Genomic DNA, 14,252 nt, shown 5'->3' on the forward strand with positions numbered 1-14,252 from the left:
AATTAGATTAGAAATGCTTCAACCATTTTTATGTAGTATCCAGTACGTTGTGTCATGTGCCCTGATATATTCTTAGATGGTGTCTGCAAACTGAGATGAATGATAAATGAGGATTGTAAAAGTCTGACTGAAGGTAAACACCAAAAGGAAAGAGAAGCTATTTAAATGAAAAGTTAAGTTTGGCACGACAATGAGTGAACTAGTCTTTAAGGCTTCAGCATATTTTCTTAAATGCAACAGAATATTTGGTGCCAGATGCTTTCAGCAAATGGCATTGCATGGTATTACCATTTTGTCACAAAGCGACAATGCATGCCAAAGTGTGACTGCTGTTGCATATTTGAATAATGACCACTGTGTTTGCTGTTATGGCTATATGATCAGTGCTCTAGGGTAAATGGATGTAAATAGAACTCGATTTTCTTTTATCCATTCTGAATTTCAACATTCATCTAAAAGTTTTCCATTCTCCCCTTTGAAGTACAGAAACAATGTTGGAGTCAAAATCCATGTGGCACTTTCAGAGTTTGAACTAATGAGCATATTGCTTTTGAATTTCTCTCATGGCTACTAGAAATATGTGGTGTAATTCTTCAGTTGCTTTGTTGAAATGAAAGCATTGTGCAAAATAGGCCACTTCTATATCTATAATCTTGTCCATTATTGCCTCTTACCTAATTGGTATTGTTGGATTATTGTCAGTATAATGCCATTCTGAGGAGCGTAAGTGGATGTTAATCATGAGTAGTCACGCTTCTTTTAAGATTCAGTTTGGCAGAAATGAAACAGTAAACCCACACAAGCACAAACCTTTTGTCATTTCATCATAAAATGTTATCATTTTATCATTTAAGACAGGCTTTGATAAAACAAGCATTTTTACATGATAAACATAATTCTATTGATCTGCAAAGATTTCTCAAACTATAATAGATTTTGATTTCTGATATTGCTTGCAGGCCAAAAGCACTGTTTTATCCCGATCAGAATCTGTCACTCTTAACCATAGGAAAACAGTCAAGTTTCTGAAGCATGTGGGAATGAAGTTACTGCTTACTTAAGGAGCTAAAGCTACATGGGACTTAAACCTTTTATCTTTTACTTTCAGAGGCCCCTTGAAACTGCAGACAGAGAGCAATTGGTGAAAATGTGGGGGATTCTTGGCTAATATCAGTTCATCACATAAGTTTGGAAAAATTGCAGCTAATCAATGATTGGTCTTTTTTATCAGCAAAGCAGTTTTCCAAGCATATCTGAGATTCCTACCTGCAGCACTCACTTGAATCAGCAAGCTTGTCTGCCAGGAAAGTTGGTGCTTTTGTGAACCCCAGGGGTTAAGCATGCTTCATCTTTTTAATCAGGAATTAATTTACTCTTAATTCATGTAATTTTATTAATTAATTTAGTTTTAATTGTAAACCAGGCCCAATGCCTAATTTTGTTTGAGCTTTCTGAAGCAGTTTAGGTGTGTGCTTAAATTGCTTATCTCAGAAATCAAAACAATGAAATGTAACTCTGTAGTCAAGCAGTGATTATGATTTCATGATATTAGAACTTGTTGCAAGCCAGATACTTGTACATCCTTCTGATTGTTGGAGCTCATTCTGGCACAGCTTGGACAGTCTTGCAGCATACATGAATATTCTTCTCTGAGGCAGGTAGTGTGATTGCGTGACAGTGATCTTGCATTTCTTGAGTGGAACTGCTATCTGTCCCTATTCCAAAGATTTCATTAATTTTTCTTCCTGCTTGTTGCTTGCAAGTTACTGCACATGTGCACATCAATCCTTGTGCACGCAGTATCCACTGTATGGGACAGCAGGCTTTGGTGCTATTTCAGTGATGGCAACCTATGTCTGAGCTGGTGCTTCTGAATTAACATTTCACAAGCCAGCGCTGCTTCTTTTTTTTTTTTTTTTTTTTTTCCCTTTAGTAATAATATATAAGTTCTTATCTTGGAATATTCTTTTGCCTTTGGTTTGTTATCAGGGAGGTGACAGTCCAGACATTCCTCAAATGAAAGTTACTCGTCTGCTCAGTTGGTCAAGTTTTCTTTCGAACACATTTCTCATGTTCCCAGATCTGCCTGAATCCTCCATATCCTCACACTTGTGGGAGGTTACAATTCAGAAATAAAATATTTAATAACTGAAAATCCCAAATAAAGTAAAATATTAATTTATCCTACCTGGGGCAAATTTCCACTAGCCCTCTTTACAGGATATTTTAGCTTCAGTTAGTTGGCATATCTCCACATACATCAGGAAATACTTGGGGCTTGGTATTGTTGGCAGGTTGGTTTTTAGCTGTTACTGTCTGTGCCTTTCTCTGATTTTAGATCTTTATAATTTCCAAAGTCATGTTGACTGCACAGTATGAAGTAAAATAAAAATATAATCTGTACCTGTTGATCCATTTACATGCATGAATAGCATATATGTATGCATGTTTTGTGTACACATCCTTAACATGGTGTGTAATGTGTTAGATTATTTCTGTCAATAAACTTTAAATGAGGAAAAGGATAGCTTTCCTGTAGATTTAGCCCTTGCTTAAAAAGTTAATTGTAGTAATGGTACTGGAAAACTAGTAAATTTTCTTGGTTTGAGTACCATGAATTATTGCTAATCTAGTATCCAGTGTATAATAGCCACAAAATATTATTGCATTGATAAAACTGTGGTCAGTATTCTAGAACAGAATCTGATTTGACTTTGTGTCAACAAAACAATCTCATATAAATGTTGCCATAGTTCCTTAACTTTATGTAATGTTTGTTATCTGACCTATAACACCACCAATTAGTAACCATAAAGCTTACATCCCAAGTAGGTGTATTAAACTTAAAATACTACATATTACTTTATAGCTATCTATTTGGATTCTTGTGATGAATGCTTATGATAACACTTGCCTGCAATGTTTTCTTTCCCGTCAGATTCATCTTCTCGTACAGCTGTTGGGCTCTTGTCATCTGCTATTTCCCAAGCCACAATTTCCTCATTGGTTTGTGGCTAAAACCCAAATCTTGATGATCCTTTTCCATCTAGTTCAGTGTTGATCTTTCATCTTCTGCATTCTTTTAACCAGAAATCTTATGCCAAAAACCTGACAAAATTGTGCTGGGCGTCATCAACAGCAACATCAGGCTTGATTTCAGTGAGCAAAGATGAAACAGCTGTTTCATTGTCCAGATCAGCACTCAAGCACTCAAGATTTGGTCATAATTTTTTCCAGCTTTGTCTGGCTGTGATAGCCTTGATGTTTTTCAGTATATGACTAGTGGTGTAACTTACTGTATTTTGCTGATCCATTTCTTCAGAGGTTCAGGAATAGATACTGCTGCTTCAGACAGTATTTCCAACCTATTGTCTTTAGTACTGTCTTGCACCGTCTGTGCTTGTTCTTCAGAAACTCTTGCTTCACTTTGGCAAGTCAGTGTTCTGTCAATGTTATGTCCAGAATTGCTAAATTATGGCTCAACAGTTGCTGTCATGGGAAAGCTGCAGATGGCTTTGCCTTATGCCAGGTTGTATCAGATAAACTGCTGCATTTTGAAAATAAGTGATGTAAAATGTCTGACGAAAGCTTATAAAACTTCAGCTTCTCTCTCTGTATGCACGTGGGAAGTATGTCTGTGGTGTAAAACTAGTCTTTTCAAAGCTGATGGTTTTTTGTTGTTGTTGTAATGGCTAGAGTACACCAAAGTGGCATGTTACTATATAGTCCAGAATGACTTTTTAGTGCTTTTGGAGACAAAGCTCATGACTGTACATTCAGAGGGAGGAGGAGAGATGAGAACTCTGTTTGTCATTGACATTAATATTTTCCTATTAACTTTGCATACCACTGTATATATAAGTTGATTGTTTTCACTGGAGTGGGATTAAATAGTTAATTGTCGTTCTTATTTTAATTTACTTTTGTAGTGGAAAATGGTTAAGGCGTTTGGAAGTCATGCTCCTCCAATTAAATGCTTTTTCTGTTTATTTTGGGGTTTGTATATGTGTGCACGTGTTGCACACTGCTTGATTCAGTGATCTGTTTTCTATTGGAGAAAATTTACAAGCACATTGCCCGCCTCACACGAATTTGTTTCCCACAGAGATTCCTTCTGCAACGTGTGAGGTTTCTCGTTACCCTGCTATATGGATTACATTTTCGCTTCAATACCAACAAAATTAAATTACACAAAAATTGATTAAGATGCTTGTAAGCCTAATGTCTGATCTTCAGGAAAAAACTTTTGTCATCTTTAAATGATAACCCTCTGCAAAATCAATGGTAGAAATATTCTGCTTTTTGTCAACCATGATACATCTACATTTTATATAGCAGCTAATGCTGTAGCAGAATGTTAACAGCCAGCTCTTACTGAGGATCCAATTTTTCGAATTATTTTGTCTTTTCTAGCTTACATTAATAAAAAAAGGAACAGTGAAGCTAGTAGACTCTATTAATTTATGAACCTCCAGTTCCAGAACCCACATGCATTAAGGCATGTCACTGTTTCCTAATCTTAAAATAAGGATGCGGTGCTTCAAAATAGATTTCAGTGCCTTCAGTTTTGTTTTAACAGTCATATTTTTAATATTTTGTAATTTATTGATGTGCTGGAAAGACAATTCAAAATCAGTAGTGGTCAGAACTGAATTTTATATTTGAAATGTCAGGAAGAAATACAATGACATATGAATACCTATGCATCTTTTTTCAAAGTTTAATGAATGTTGATACATTTCTTTTCAAAAGTTTAATATCTTCGTATCTGGCTACAATTTTCCAGTTCCCATTAAACATTTAGATAATGATTTTGCTTTGGTGATCATTCAGGTTTATTCATGTGCATTTGATTGGCTAACAAGGATGGTATTTTAAGTTAATAAAATATATTTCACTTTTTTTTTTGTTATCATGGAGCCTTTCTTCAGCTTAACAGGACTAAAATGATTACAAGTGCAAGTCTGAGTGTACTGTTTGATAATTTGTTTTCAAAGTATATGTGCTCCAATCATTGTTTCAAGTTGTCTTCTATACATTTCAAAATACGTAGTTTATGTTATGCTTCTTATGACAGTGTCTTGAGTACTAGCGTGTTTTGGTTTTGAGTGGTTCACAAGGCATTTCTTTTTCTAGCAGTCTGTAGGATCTGTTCCACTGGGTGTGTCAGTAACGCGGAAAAAAGAAGACGAAGCATCAGTTGGAAGTGCACCTTTGGCAAGGCAGCAGTCGAACCAAGCCTCTGAGTATGCCAGCAGTCCTATCAAAACAAAAACAGTAACCGGTATGATCACTTCATTCAAACTAGCCCTTCTGCTATTGCAACCTCCCTGAATAACATGTGTCTGCAATTGAAGAGCATCAGCTGTGCAAATACTGTGGGACAACTTTCAGTTTTAAAGAAATATTCTCCCAGAAAATTAAATTTTTTAACATAAAAAATAATCAAACTTGCAATTTTGAAATATATGTTTAATTTTCTTCTCATTGTCATTTAGGAGCCATCTTGAGGCCCTAATAGTTTCAGGTAGCGTGTTTTCAGAAATGAGATAAAGGAGATATGCTTCAAATGGGATATCTGCTATTTGTCTTGATATTAATATTTTAGTCCATAATTTTATCAGGCTTTATACACTGTGATTAATCTCTTTGATTTCAGTCAGTCTGTTCACACTGCTGAAAGTCTGGTTTGTATGGAAGTCAAGATTTATGCAGAAATGGTTAAAATTCACTGTTTTCAAAATCACTCTCCCATAGAAAATGGATTTGTTGGCACTTCTATTTCTGGAATTCAAGCAGTTACTGCATTTAAGAGTATTTTCTGGCCCCTTAAGAGTGCTGAAGTTAGACTTTATCACTAATCAAGATGATAAAGCTATCTGGGATTTTCTAGGCTATTTTTTCATATCGTACTGTCTGCAAGTAGTAAAGTAGGAAATCGTCCAAAAAAAGTGACTATCCAGCTGAGACTTTTAGTAATCCGAAATACACTGAACAAATGATCTTTTCCTTTGCATTGATGTTTATTTCCAGATAACCATGAAGTATTTCAAGATGTTGTCTGCTGAAGCTAAGATTACAGTCTTTTCTGTTAGTGGTAGGGTAATTTGTTATTTGGAGATTAAAAAGGACTAAACCCAGAAAATCTGTTTGCTTAGTATTATGTGGGTTGCCATGTTATCACTGGTAGTAAAAGAATAGTTTCATTTTGGAGACCTCTTTCTATGTCATTTGTGAATATCCTTTATTTTTACAATTTAGCCTTTTATTTTTAACATTCATTTATGGATTTCCTTTATTTTTGCCTGCAATGAAATGACTGTACTAAGTATATTCTTTTTTATCTATATTTATCTGTTCCGCTATATCAACATCGTAACTGTTAGCATGCTATCATAAATACGACTTGTTTGTTCTTGAGGTTAATTCTACCTGTGCCGATTAACAAAGCACAAAGGTATAATTCACTAGAGAAACTTGAAATTTTGAATATTTGAGATTCAGACCCACCTATTTGCCTGAACAGATGTTAGATCAGTTTATATAAATGATCAATTTATAAAATGATGCATTTAGTTTGCAGAAGTACCTTTGTACTTGATTTTTGAATATTAGCGTCCCAGTCTTATACCTGCTCAGCTTGGTAGCCAGTTTAGATCTTCAGCTTTTGTTATTCTTCACCTTGAATTTTGGCTTTTCTGCAGTAACAAACACTAAAAGAAAACGTTACTGTTAAAAATCTAGAAATTTCATAAATGTCAGTTTTGCTTTTGTTTTGGGTTTTGTGTGTGTGAGAGCAGAAATGGTAAAACCAAATGATAAATTATAAATAACATCCCAGAAGCAAAGGAAGGATTTTTGTGCATCTCAACTTCTCCCACTTTTTAATTTAAAGTCAATATCAAGATGTGTTTTCAGTTACTTAGTACAACACACGTTAATGCAAAAATGAAAACTTCATTTTTTGGTTTCATTTATGTTAGCTACCTGTTAGCAACCATTTACCTTACTCACTCAGTTTCTCAAATATGTTTAGCCTAAATCCTGGAGGGTTTCGTCCTTAAGTAGATACTTGGCTTCACTATAAAATAATTTTGTGGCATAAAGTTTGATACTAATAAATGAAAGGTGATAGTACTAATTCTCTCTTCGTTTACAAAAGCACCATTTAAAGTGGTTAGAAAAGTTTGGAAGGATGCAAGTGAGAATTCATTCTCAGAGAAGTTTCAGTGGATCCTTTATTTCACAATTAATTTCTTTACAGGAATATATATGTGCTGGAATATGATGAATAACTGACTAGTTTATTAAACTTAAAATAGAGTGCCTGTGATTCTTCTCCTTTCTAATTTTTCTGGGTCCATCACTCCCACTATTTTTCACTTTATTTCTTTTAATTTCACCTACTTTTTGCCTGAGTTTTCTTTCATTATTTGTTTAATCTTTTTAAACCAGCAACACTAGCAGTTATAGGTCTAGAATGTATGATGCTACCTATGCTATAAAAGCGTTCTAGGTGAAAGGGGCAATGATTCTTGTCAGCCTTGTATTTCTTCATCATCAAGGCTCTAGCTAGCTACATATGCCTTAAGTTGTCAGAGAACTAAGGTTCCTACATTGGTAGCAAGCACACATATGCATAGTCTTTTCAAACGGAGATTGTATCTCAAAATCATGCTGTTCAGGTGGTGATTTTGAATTTATCCTTTTTAAAGTCTAGCATGATCTCAGCAGTCATTCCGCTGAGAACTGCTAAAAAAAACCCCCTATGTATTAACTGAAAGCAGTTTGTAATCACAGCTGTAAAATGATTTAAAACATTGATCTTGAGTTCAGTTTATTAGTTAATGGCTGTTGAGACCTTGCCAAAAATGAAGCATGGGAAAAGAGCAAAACTACTATTTATATGGTATCTGTGAAAATCCAAGGTTTCTGTTCTTAAGTCTAAAACTGTAGTTACTTATAAATCCCCTTAACCACAGAGGCTTCAAAACCAGAGTACAATATTAGAATATATGGTTTAAATTTTGTGTGATGCAGCTGTGATCAAGCAAGGTGATAAAGAAAATTTATTTTCTTTTTTTTTTTCCAAAAAGGAGTATTTACCTCAATTCTTCCACCCACCCACTTCTCCTCCCCCCCTTCTCAGCAATTCAGCAGTTCCCTGTTAGTTGAGTGAAAAGGGATTTGCAGACCTGTAGCTTTACACAGGTGTGGCTTTTATGTCCAAATAGTGGCAAAGTCATTGCTATATATGTGTATTAATATGCTGTATATACATATATATAGAGAGAGCGTATATAGCGTACCTTCACAGGAAGGTATTATGGGCTGCAGTAGATGGATAGGGCAACGTTTGAAAGCTGCCCTTTGCACTGTATTAAATAATGATTAAACCCAGTGTCTGTTTTCACACATTCAAGGTGGTTGCTCATAAATTACTGAAGTGACTTCATTCACATTAAGCCATTAAATGATTATAATTATTTTAATTTTAACATTTACCATGCTTAAAGATTAGACTGTTTTTTTGGGGGGATGTTAGTGCCTTCTAGAGAGGTCTTTATGTAGCTATTACACTGAAATTTAATTTCACCAACATCCACCAGGACATCCAACGTTTAGCAGTGCTTGAAAGTAAGTGCTTTATATCCCAGACACAAATTTGATACAGTCTTGTGAGGTGTAACCCAGCGACTGTGGCATGTAATTTTTCAGTAGCAGTAGAAAAGTAGCCTCGCACATGCTCTTTAGTATGAGGAATGCTTTTAATGACGTAAACTACTTTAGAGTATTGTGTGAGAAGTCACAAACCTTAGGGCTGCAGTAGGTCCTGAAGCCTCTTACAAAGGCACCTGAAAACTAAATGCCTTGTCTAATAACTGAAAGCACACTTATCACATAAAATTTTGCTGTTTCTTGTTAGGCAACAGCCAGGTGTTTGGTCATGGTACAGGGGGTGACTGCATTTCAGCCACGTTGCAAGCATACGCAAGGGCATATGACAGCAGTCGAATGGTTTTCATTACTAAGTCTTGCGCCAGTAGCCAGACATTGCTCCATTTTGTTGTCTGGTGGACAGATTACAAGAGCATTTGCAAGAGAGAATTAAACAATGGTGGGGTTTTGACAGCTTTACCATAGGCCAGGTTGATCAGGTCCACAGGTCAGAGCATGCGCTGGTTATTTAATTCCACTACAGTGCAAGTATTAGCATGGAGTATCAGTCCCAAGTTCAAAGCTGAGCAGAGAATCTAGCATTGGTTTGTCCCACAGGAAGTGTATGTGTGGTATGTGAGAGCATCTGCATATGGGGAAAATGATAGGTACAACATGATATCATTCCAGTTTGGAAAAATCTATTTGTGTTTCTGAAACATTGATGTATTTTTCTGTGGAGCTGTTGTTCTTACAGAGAAATAATTAGAGAATTTTAAATTTTAAGTGCAAAGTTATATTCAGTCCTCTATTCATTTGCATTTCAAGTAGGTGGAGGATGGTGTCATAACAAGAAAATTAAAAACTCTGTCTTAGATGGCCTTTATATTCTCTGTCCTGTATAAATTGTCTGATTCCTAGTAAGGACAGAGCTCCTGTTGCTGATTTCTACCTGCTTTCCCCTGCTTATGTATTTTCACAGACCTTGTAGAAACATATGTTTGAGATACTTATGTCTCTATTTAGACCAACTGATGCTGTATTAGTGTTTTTAGTTGGTTTCATCTAAAGTTAATAAACTTTCTATTAAGTACAGTGTGGCAGAATACGACCTTTACTTAGCAAAACTGGATGCAGTTACTGATTTTTTTTTTCCCTGAAGTACAATTAGAATGCTGAAGTAGATTCCTTCTAAAATGAGCTGTTGGAATGCAGAAATCTGTCAAATGTGAGAGAAGGTCTGGCTGGTAAGAAATCAATGGATTATCTGAAGTATTTGACTTAGTAGGTCAGTATTTCTGCTCAATGAACTGAATGATTATCGTTTAGTCATGCTTGCTATGAACTGTATGACTGGCAATTTATTTGGGAAAATGAACTAGCTTAAATAGATGCTAAATAGGCAAAGTAAAATGCAGGACTTGAAATCTGATGCACATCATACCTGGGGTGCCTGAAAACACTAGGATTTTTATATTTTTGTAAATAGGGTTTAGTTCCTGGAAGAGTTATTTAAAAGGGAGGTCTCCAGGCGCAGATGATTTATTGTAACTTTTAAAATGGCTGGACAGTCACATACCTAGCATGATTTCTTTAGTGTGGATGTCAAAACCATTAGTAATATAAAGCCAATGTAGTATATCAAACATGCTTTCTGTATGGAGAAATTCAAAGTAGAGATAAAAGAATGGGTGTTTCTTTTTAGATTATATCTGAAAGACTAAGAAACTTTCAGTGAATTTTTAAGAGGGCAGAAAATTAGGCAGAATTCCTCCCGCATTTACCAGGAAAGTTTTTGCAAATTCAAAGGCTGAATTTCTTACTCCATAGTATAAGATTTATCTGGAATGATAATTAATATTTAGATAAATTCAGGCATAGATTTCAGGTATGAGCACACATATAACACATTTTTCTAATTACTAATGTAGTAGCTCAGTTTTGTGTGTGAATGGCTGTTATTGATTTGTACAGAAGTGTCAGTCGTTTTTTATTTTTGTTCTCAGAACTAAATAGATATTTTTTGCCAGAAATAGTGCAGCAATTGCTAAGAATTTGGTGGAAGAAAATGCTGACTCTAGCCATTCCCTAGCCAACTTCTGCTTTGACACAGATCCTTTCTGCTTGCAAAACAATGTTAAGATCACATTTGTCTTTGTTTACTGGCATATGTTTATCCTAGGAAAGGCATGTTGGTGTAAAGTCAGAAGCCTCTGTATTTTAACGCTTATTCTGCTGCTAACTCATTAAATGGCCATCCTGATGTAGTTGCTATACCTCTCTGCTGCTGTTTCCCTGGGTATAAAGGACTTGCTCTGGCTGGTTGTGAAGGACTGTGTGCCTCAACTGTCATATTGATTGATAAAAGTCATATAGTATCTGCACTGCTAGTGAAAGTAATGAAGAATACAAAAATGCTCGAAGCCCAGTAAAGAAATTATTTATGCAAAGACTATTCACCGTGTGAGCAAATATACTGCATATTTTTCTAAGCTTAAAAGGACTTCTTGCTGTTATTTAAGTTACTTAAGTGCTACTTTTTTGTTAAGTATCCTGATGTTTTTCTACATAAAAATGATCGTAGGCTACTCTTATGAAAAAAGGATCTCTTACCTGAACAATTCAGGTATCAGTCATCCAGGAACGGGGGTATAGGGAATAACTTGTAATACTGCAAAAATAAAATGTGAATCTTCTGAAACACTTCTGATGATACTGATGGTTCAGAAAGTATTGGTAAATACAGCTTTGAGCTTCACCTGATGGTTTCAGTTAGCCTACTATTTAGATTAACTTTCTATTTTTTTAATTAATTGTGGGGAAAATTGTATATTAAGATATGAAGTATTTTTGGCAAGATATTCCTCTGTGTTTGCAATTTCTTCTGTATGTTCTAATATTAAATCATGGAACATAGTTATTGTATGGAAATACATTATATTGAGAACACAATTTGGTTTTTTGGCGTTGTACATGTATACAGAAAAGTGTGAATCATTTGTAATGCCTCACATCTCTCTCTGTAGAAATATATTTTTAGTTCTTTTGTGCTGTAAATATAAGAATATGTAAGCGTATGAGGAAAATTGGAATGCAAACCTAAGGGAAAACAAGCTTTTATATAACAAGTTTCACTGAATTTTTACTTTTTCACAATATTGTATGTAGAAACCAAATACTGCTGGTTTACAGAAAGGAACAAGTAAGTTTTAAATAGGTGGTGTTTTTGGTGGGTTTTTTTGCCAGTGGGTAGTTCTTGTTTTGTTTTGCATATGAAGAAACCAGTTAATCTTCTGAAAAAAAAAAAAAAAAACAAACCAAAAAACCAAACAGCAAAACAACCAAAAAAAGCTGTAGGCCATTTAGATATTGAGAATTTTTTGAGTTGTTTGAAGTTTGAATTTTCTCCTCCACTGCACTTTAACCTCATTTGTAATCCCTTGGACCCCTTGCTCAGTTCCTTAATGGCTCAAACACCTTGGTATTTTTATTTCTGATAAGAAACCATATTTAATACATGCAAATGTGAATATTAAGAAATCCCAGTGAGTTCCTTGCCACTATGGACACTACTTCTAATTTGAGCATTGGAAAAATCTTTCCAGAAAGAGACATGTAGTAGCAGTTTACCTTCCTTTGATTTCTTTCTTCTTTTCAATACTGTTAATGTTCATGTGTTTTGCTGTCATGGCTTCTTAGTAACTATGGTTAGTTAGCAATGGGATTTTTCTCAGCTTAACTCAGTTCTGATGTGTGAGAAGCTGTTTGGCAGATGATGTGATGTGGGATGGAAAGCTTCCCCAGCTTGTTGAGATCAAATGACAGGTGCATTTTGAGTACAGTCATACAGTGATGTGGTGGAGAGGCATGGGTTTTTGACAATGAACCTTGTCGTTCAGTAGGAGCTCTCTAAGGTTTTGGGGATCACTGAAAGTACGTGTTTGCCTGCGGCAAGATAACCTTTTCTGACCAGAAGGAAGCTGCTGCCCTCCTAATGCATGAAGTATCTGAGGCACACAGTGGGCTGGGATAAATGAGTCACCTTGTGCCAGAGGGATGAGACATGATAGATCTGCACCACATACACATTAGGAATAAGATACTAGCTCTGTATTTTACCTTTCTTTAGTTCAGTGGCTAGCTGTAAGGAGAGGAAGAACTGAAAGCATGGGGCTGGCTGTGAGTACAGGTTATCATTAGTCCTCAACCCAGTAGTGGAAAAACTGTGGAAGATCTGTGGTCTTTTCTGCTTTGATCTATTTGAGGAAATGTCCATTTGCCACAAATTTTTACACATCAAAAGTTGTGGTTTTGCTTTTGTGTTCCTTAGGTCACTGAATATTAATAGCACAGAATAGCACCATTTTTGCCAAAGAGCTTATCTATTTTTAGAACTTCTAAATATTTTATGAATCAGACTTCTAAAGTAACCGTTCCCAGTAGGCTAAAACAAAAAAAACACAGAAGAGGAAGAATATGTCTATATAAGAAAGACACCTCTATCTAGAATTTTTACCTGTAAGTCTTGCTTAGTGGCATCTCCTACAAAGACAGTTATGTTTATGATTAATTTTGCAGGATTATCACTGCAGGATTATCACTCTATACTTTAAACATGAATTGTGAAATGAATTATGAAAACTGCTATTTCTGGTGGCTCAGTTCTGATTGATGTGATCAGCCCTTTCTGAAATCTCAGATCATCACCAGTGTGTGTGTTCTGCAGTTGAGGGTGAGTGTGGCAGGTTCTGAGAGACTGGTTGAACTTGATGATCTTAAAGGTCTTTTCCAACCTAGTTGATGCTATGCTATGATTGAAATAATTGTGGTGTATATTTTTACAAAAATAGGACTAGAAGATGAGAGTAGGAAAATTTTATGTTCCTGTACTCTGGTTTTCCTAAAAATTCCATTTATACAACCTGAAGCAGTCCCCCCTCCATTGTTTTGTGGGGTTTTTTGTTGTTGACGGGAGGGGTTTTTTTTGTATTTTTTATTTCTTTTTCCTACATCCATTTGTAAGTATTTCATAAAATTCATATTTCCTATCTAGCTATTGCTGACTGGCTCTGGGCTTCAACACAAGGCTGATTACCGTGCCAGGAAATGTTCCTAAGTTTTTCAGTTCGGTAGTAGCTGAGTAGCATAATTATTTTAGGAGATTAACCTTCATAGTGAGACAGATGGAGCTGATCCAGCCTACATGTCTGCTATAGAGGACTAGCCAAACACGTGCAATAGCCACACCAGAATACTACAGTCTCTTAGCAACTGTCATCTACTGATGGCCTTGCCTGATAGGGAGTTAAGACATTGTTCTCTCTCAACATCCCTTCAGAGAAAACTCTGGGACAGGAAAAAAATGAACAGAAGACTTCTTTTCAGGAGTTATTTCTGTGCTTGTTTCTTCTTTCCACTCTGAAACACTTCTTATTGTTTCTCTATTTTACAGGATTTCTGGTTGAATGATTCCTTTTTGGTTTGCTGGTTTTTTATTTTGGTCTTTTGACAGAGTATGGTGTTTTACAGAGAAGGTGTTGTCTATTGTGGATGTTCTGCTTTGCAGGTTTGAATTGCACATATATGGGGAGAAA

The 14,252-nt window shown here is 35.5% G+C and overlaps 1 protein-coding gene across 9 annotated transcripts in view; it reads left to right on the forward strand.

Moving 5' to 3' along the window:
* Positions 1–14,252, forward strand: part of VPS13B (vacuolar protein sorting 13 homolog B) — a 456,296-nt gene that overhangs the window by 206,007 nt on the left and 236,037 nt on the right. For 7 of the 9 annotated variants that reach the window (XM_080611862.1, XM_080611863.1, XM_080611868.1 and 4 more), the window contains one exon: positions 5,137–5,284. In XM_080611862.1, coding sequence (XP_080467988.1) covers positions 5,137–5,284 — 148 coding nt within the window. The remainder of the gene's footprint in view (positions 1–5,136; positions 5,285–14,252) is intronic. The other 2 variants (XM_080611867.1, XM_080611866.1) reach the window with 1 other exon arrangement.

This window comes from Psittacula echo, assembly GCF_963264785.1.
Source record: "Psittacula echo genome assembly, chromosome: 2".
Lineage (NCBI taxonomy): Eukaryota > Metazoa > Chordata > Aves > Psittaciformes > Psittacidae > Psittacula > Psittacula echo.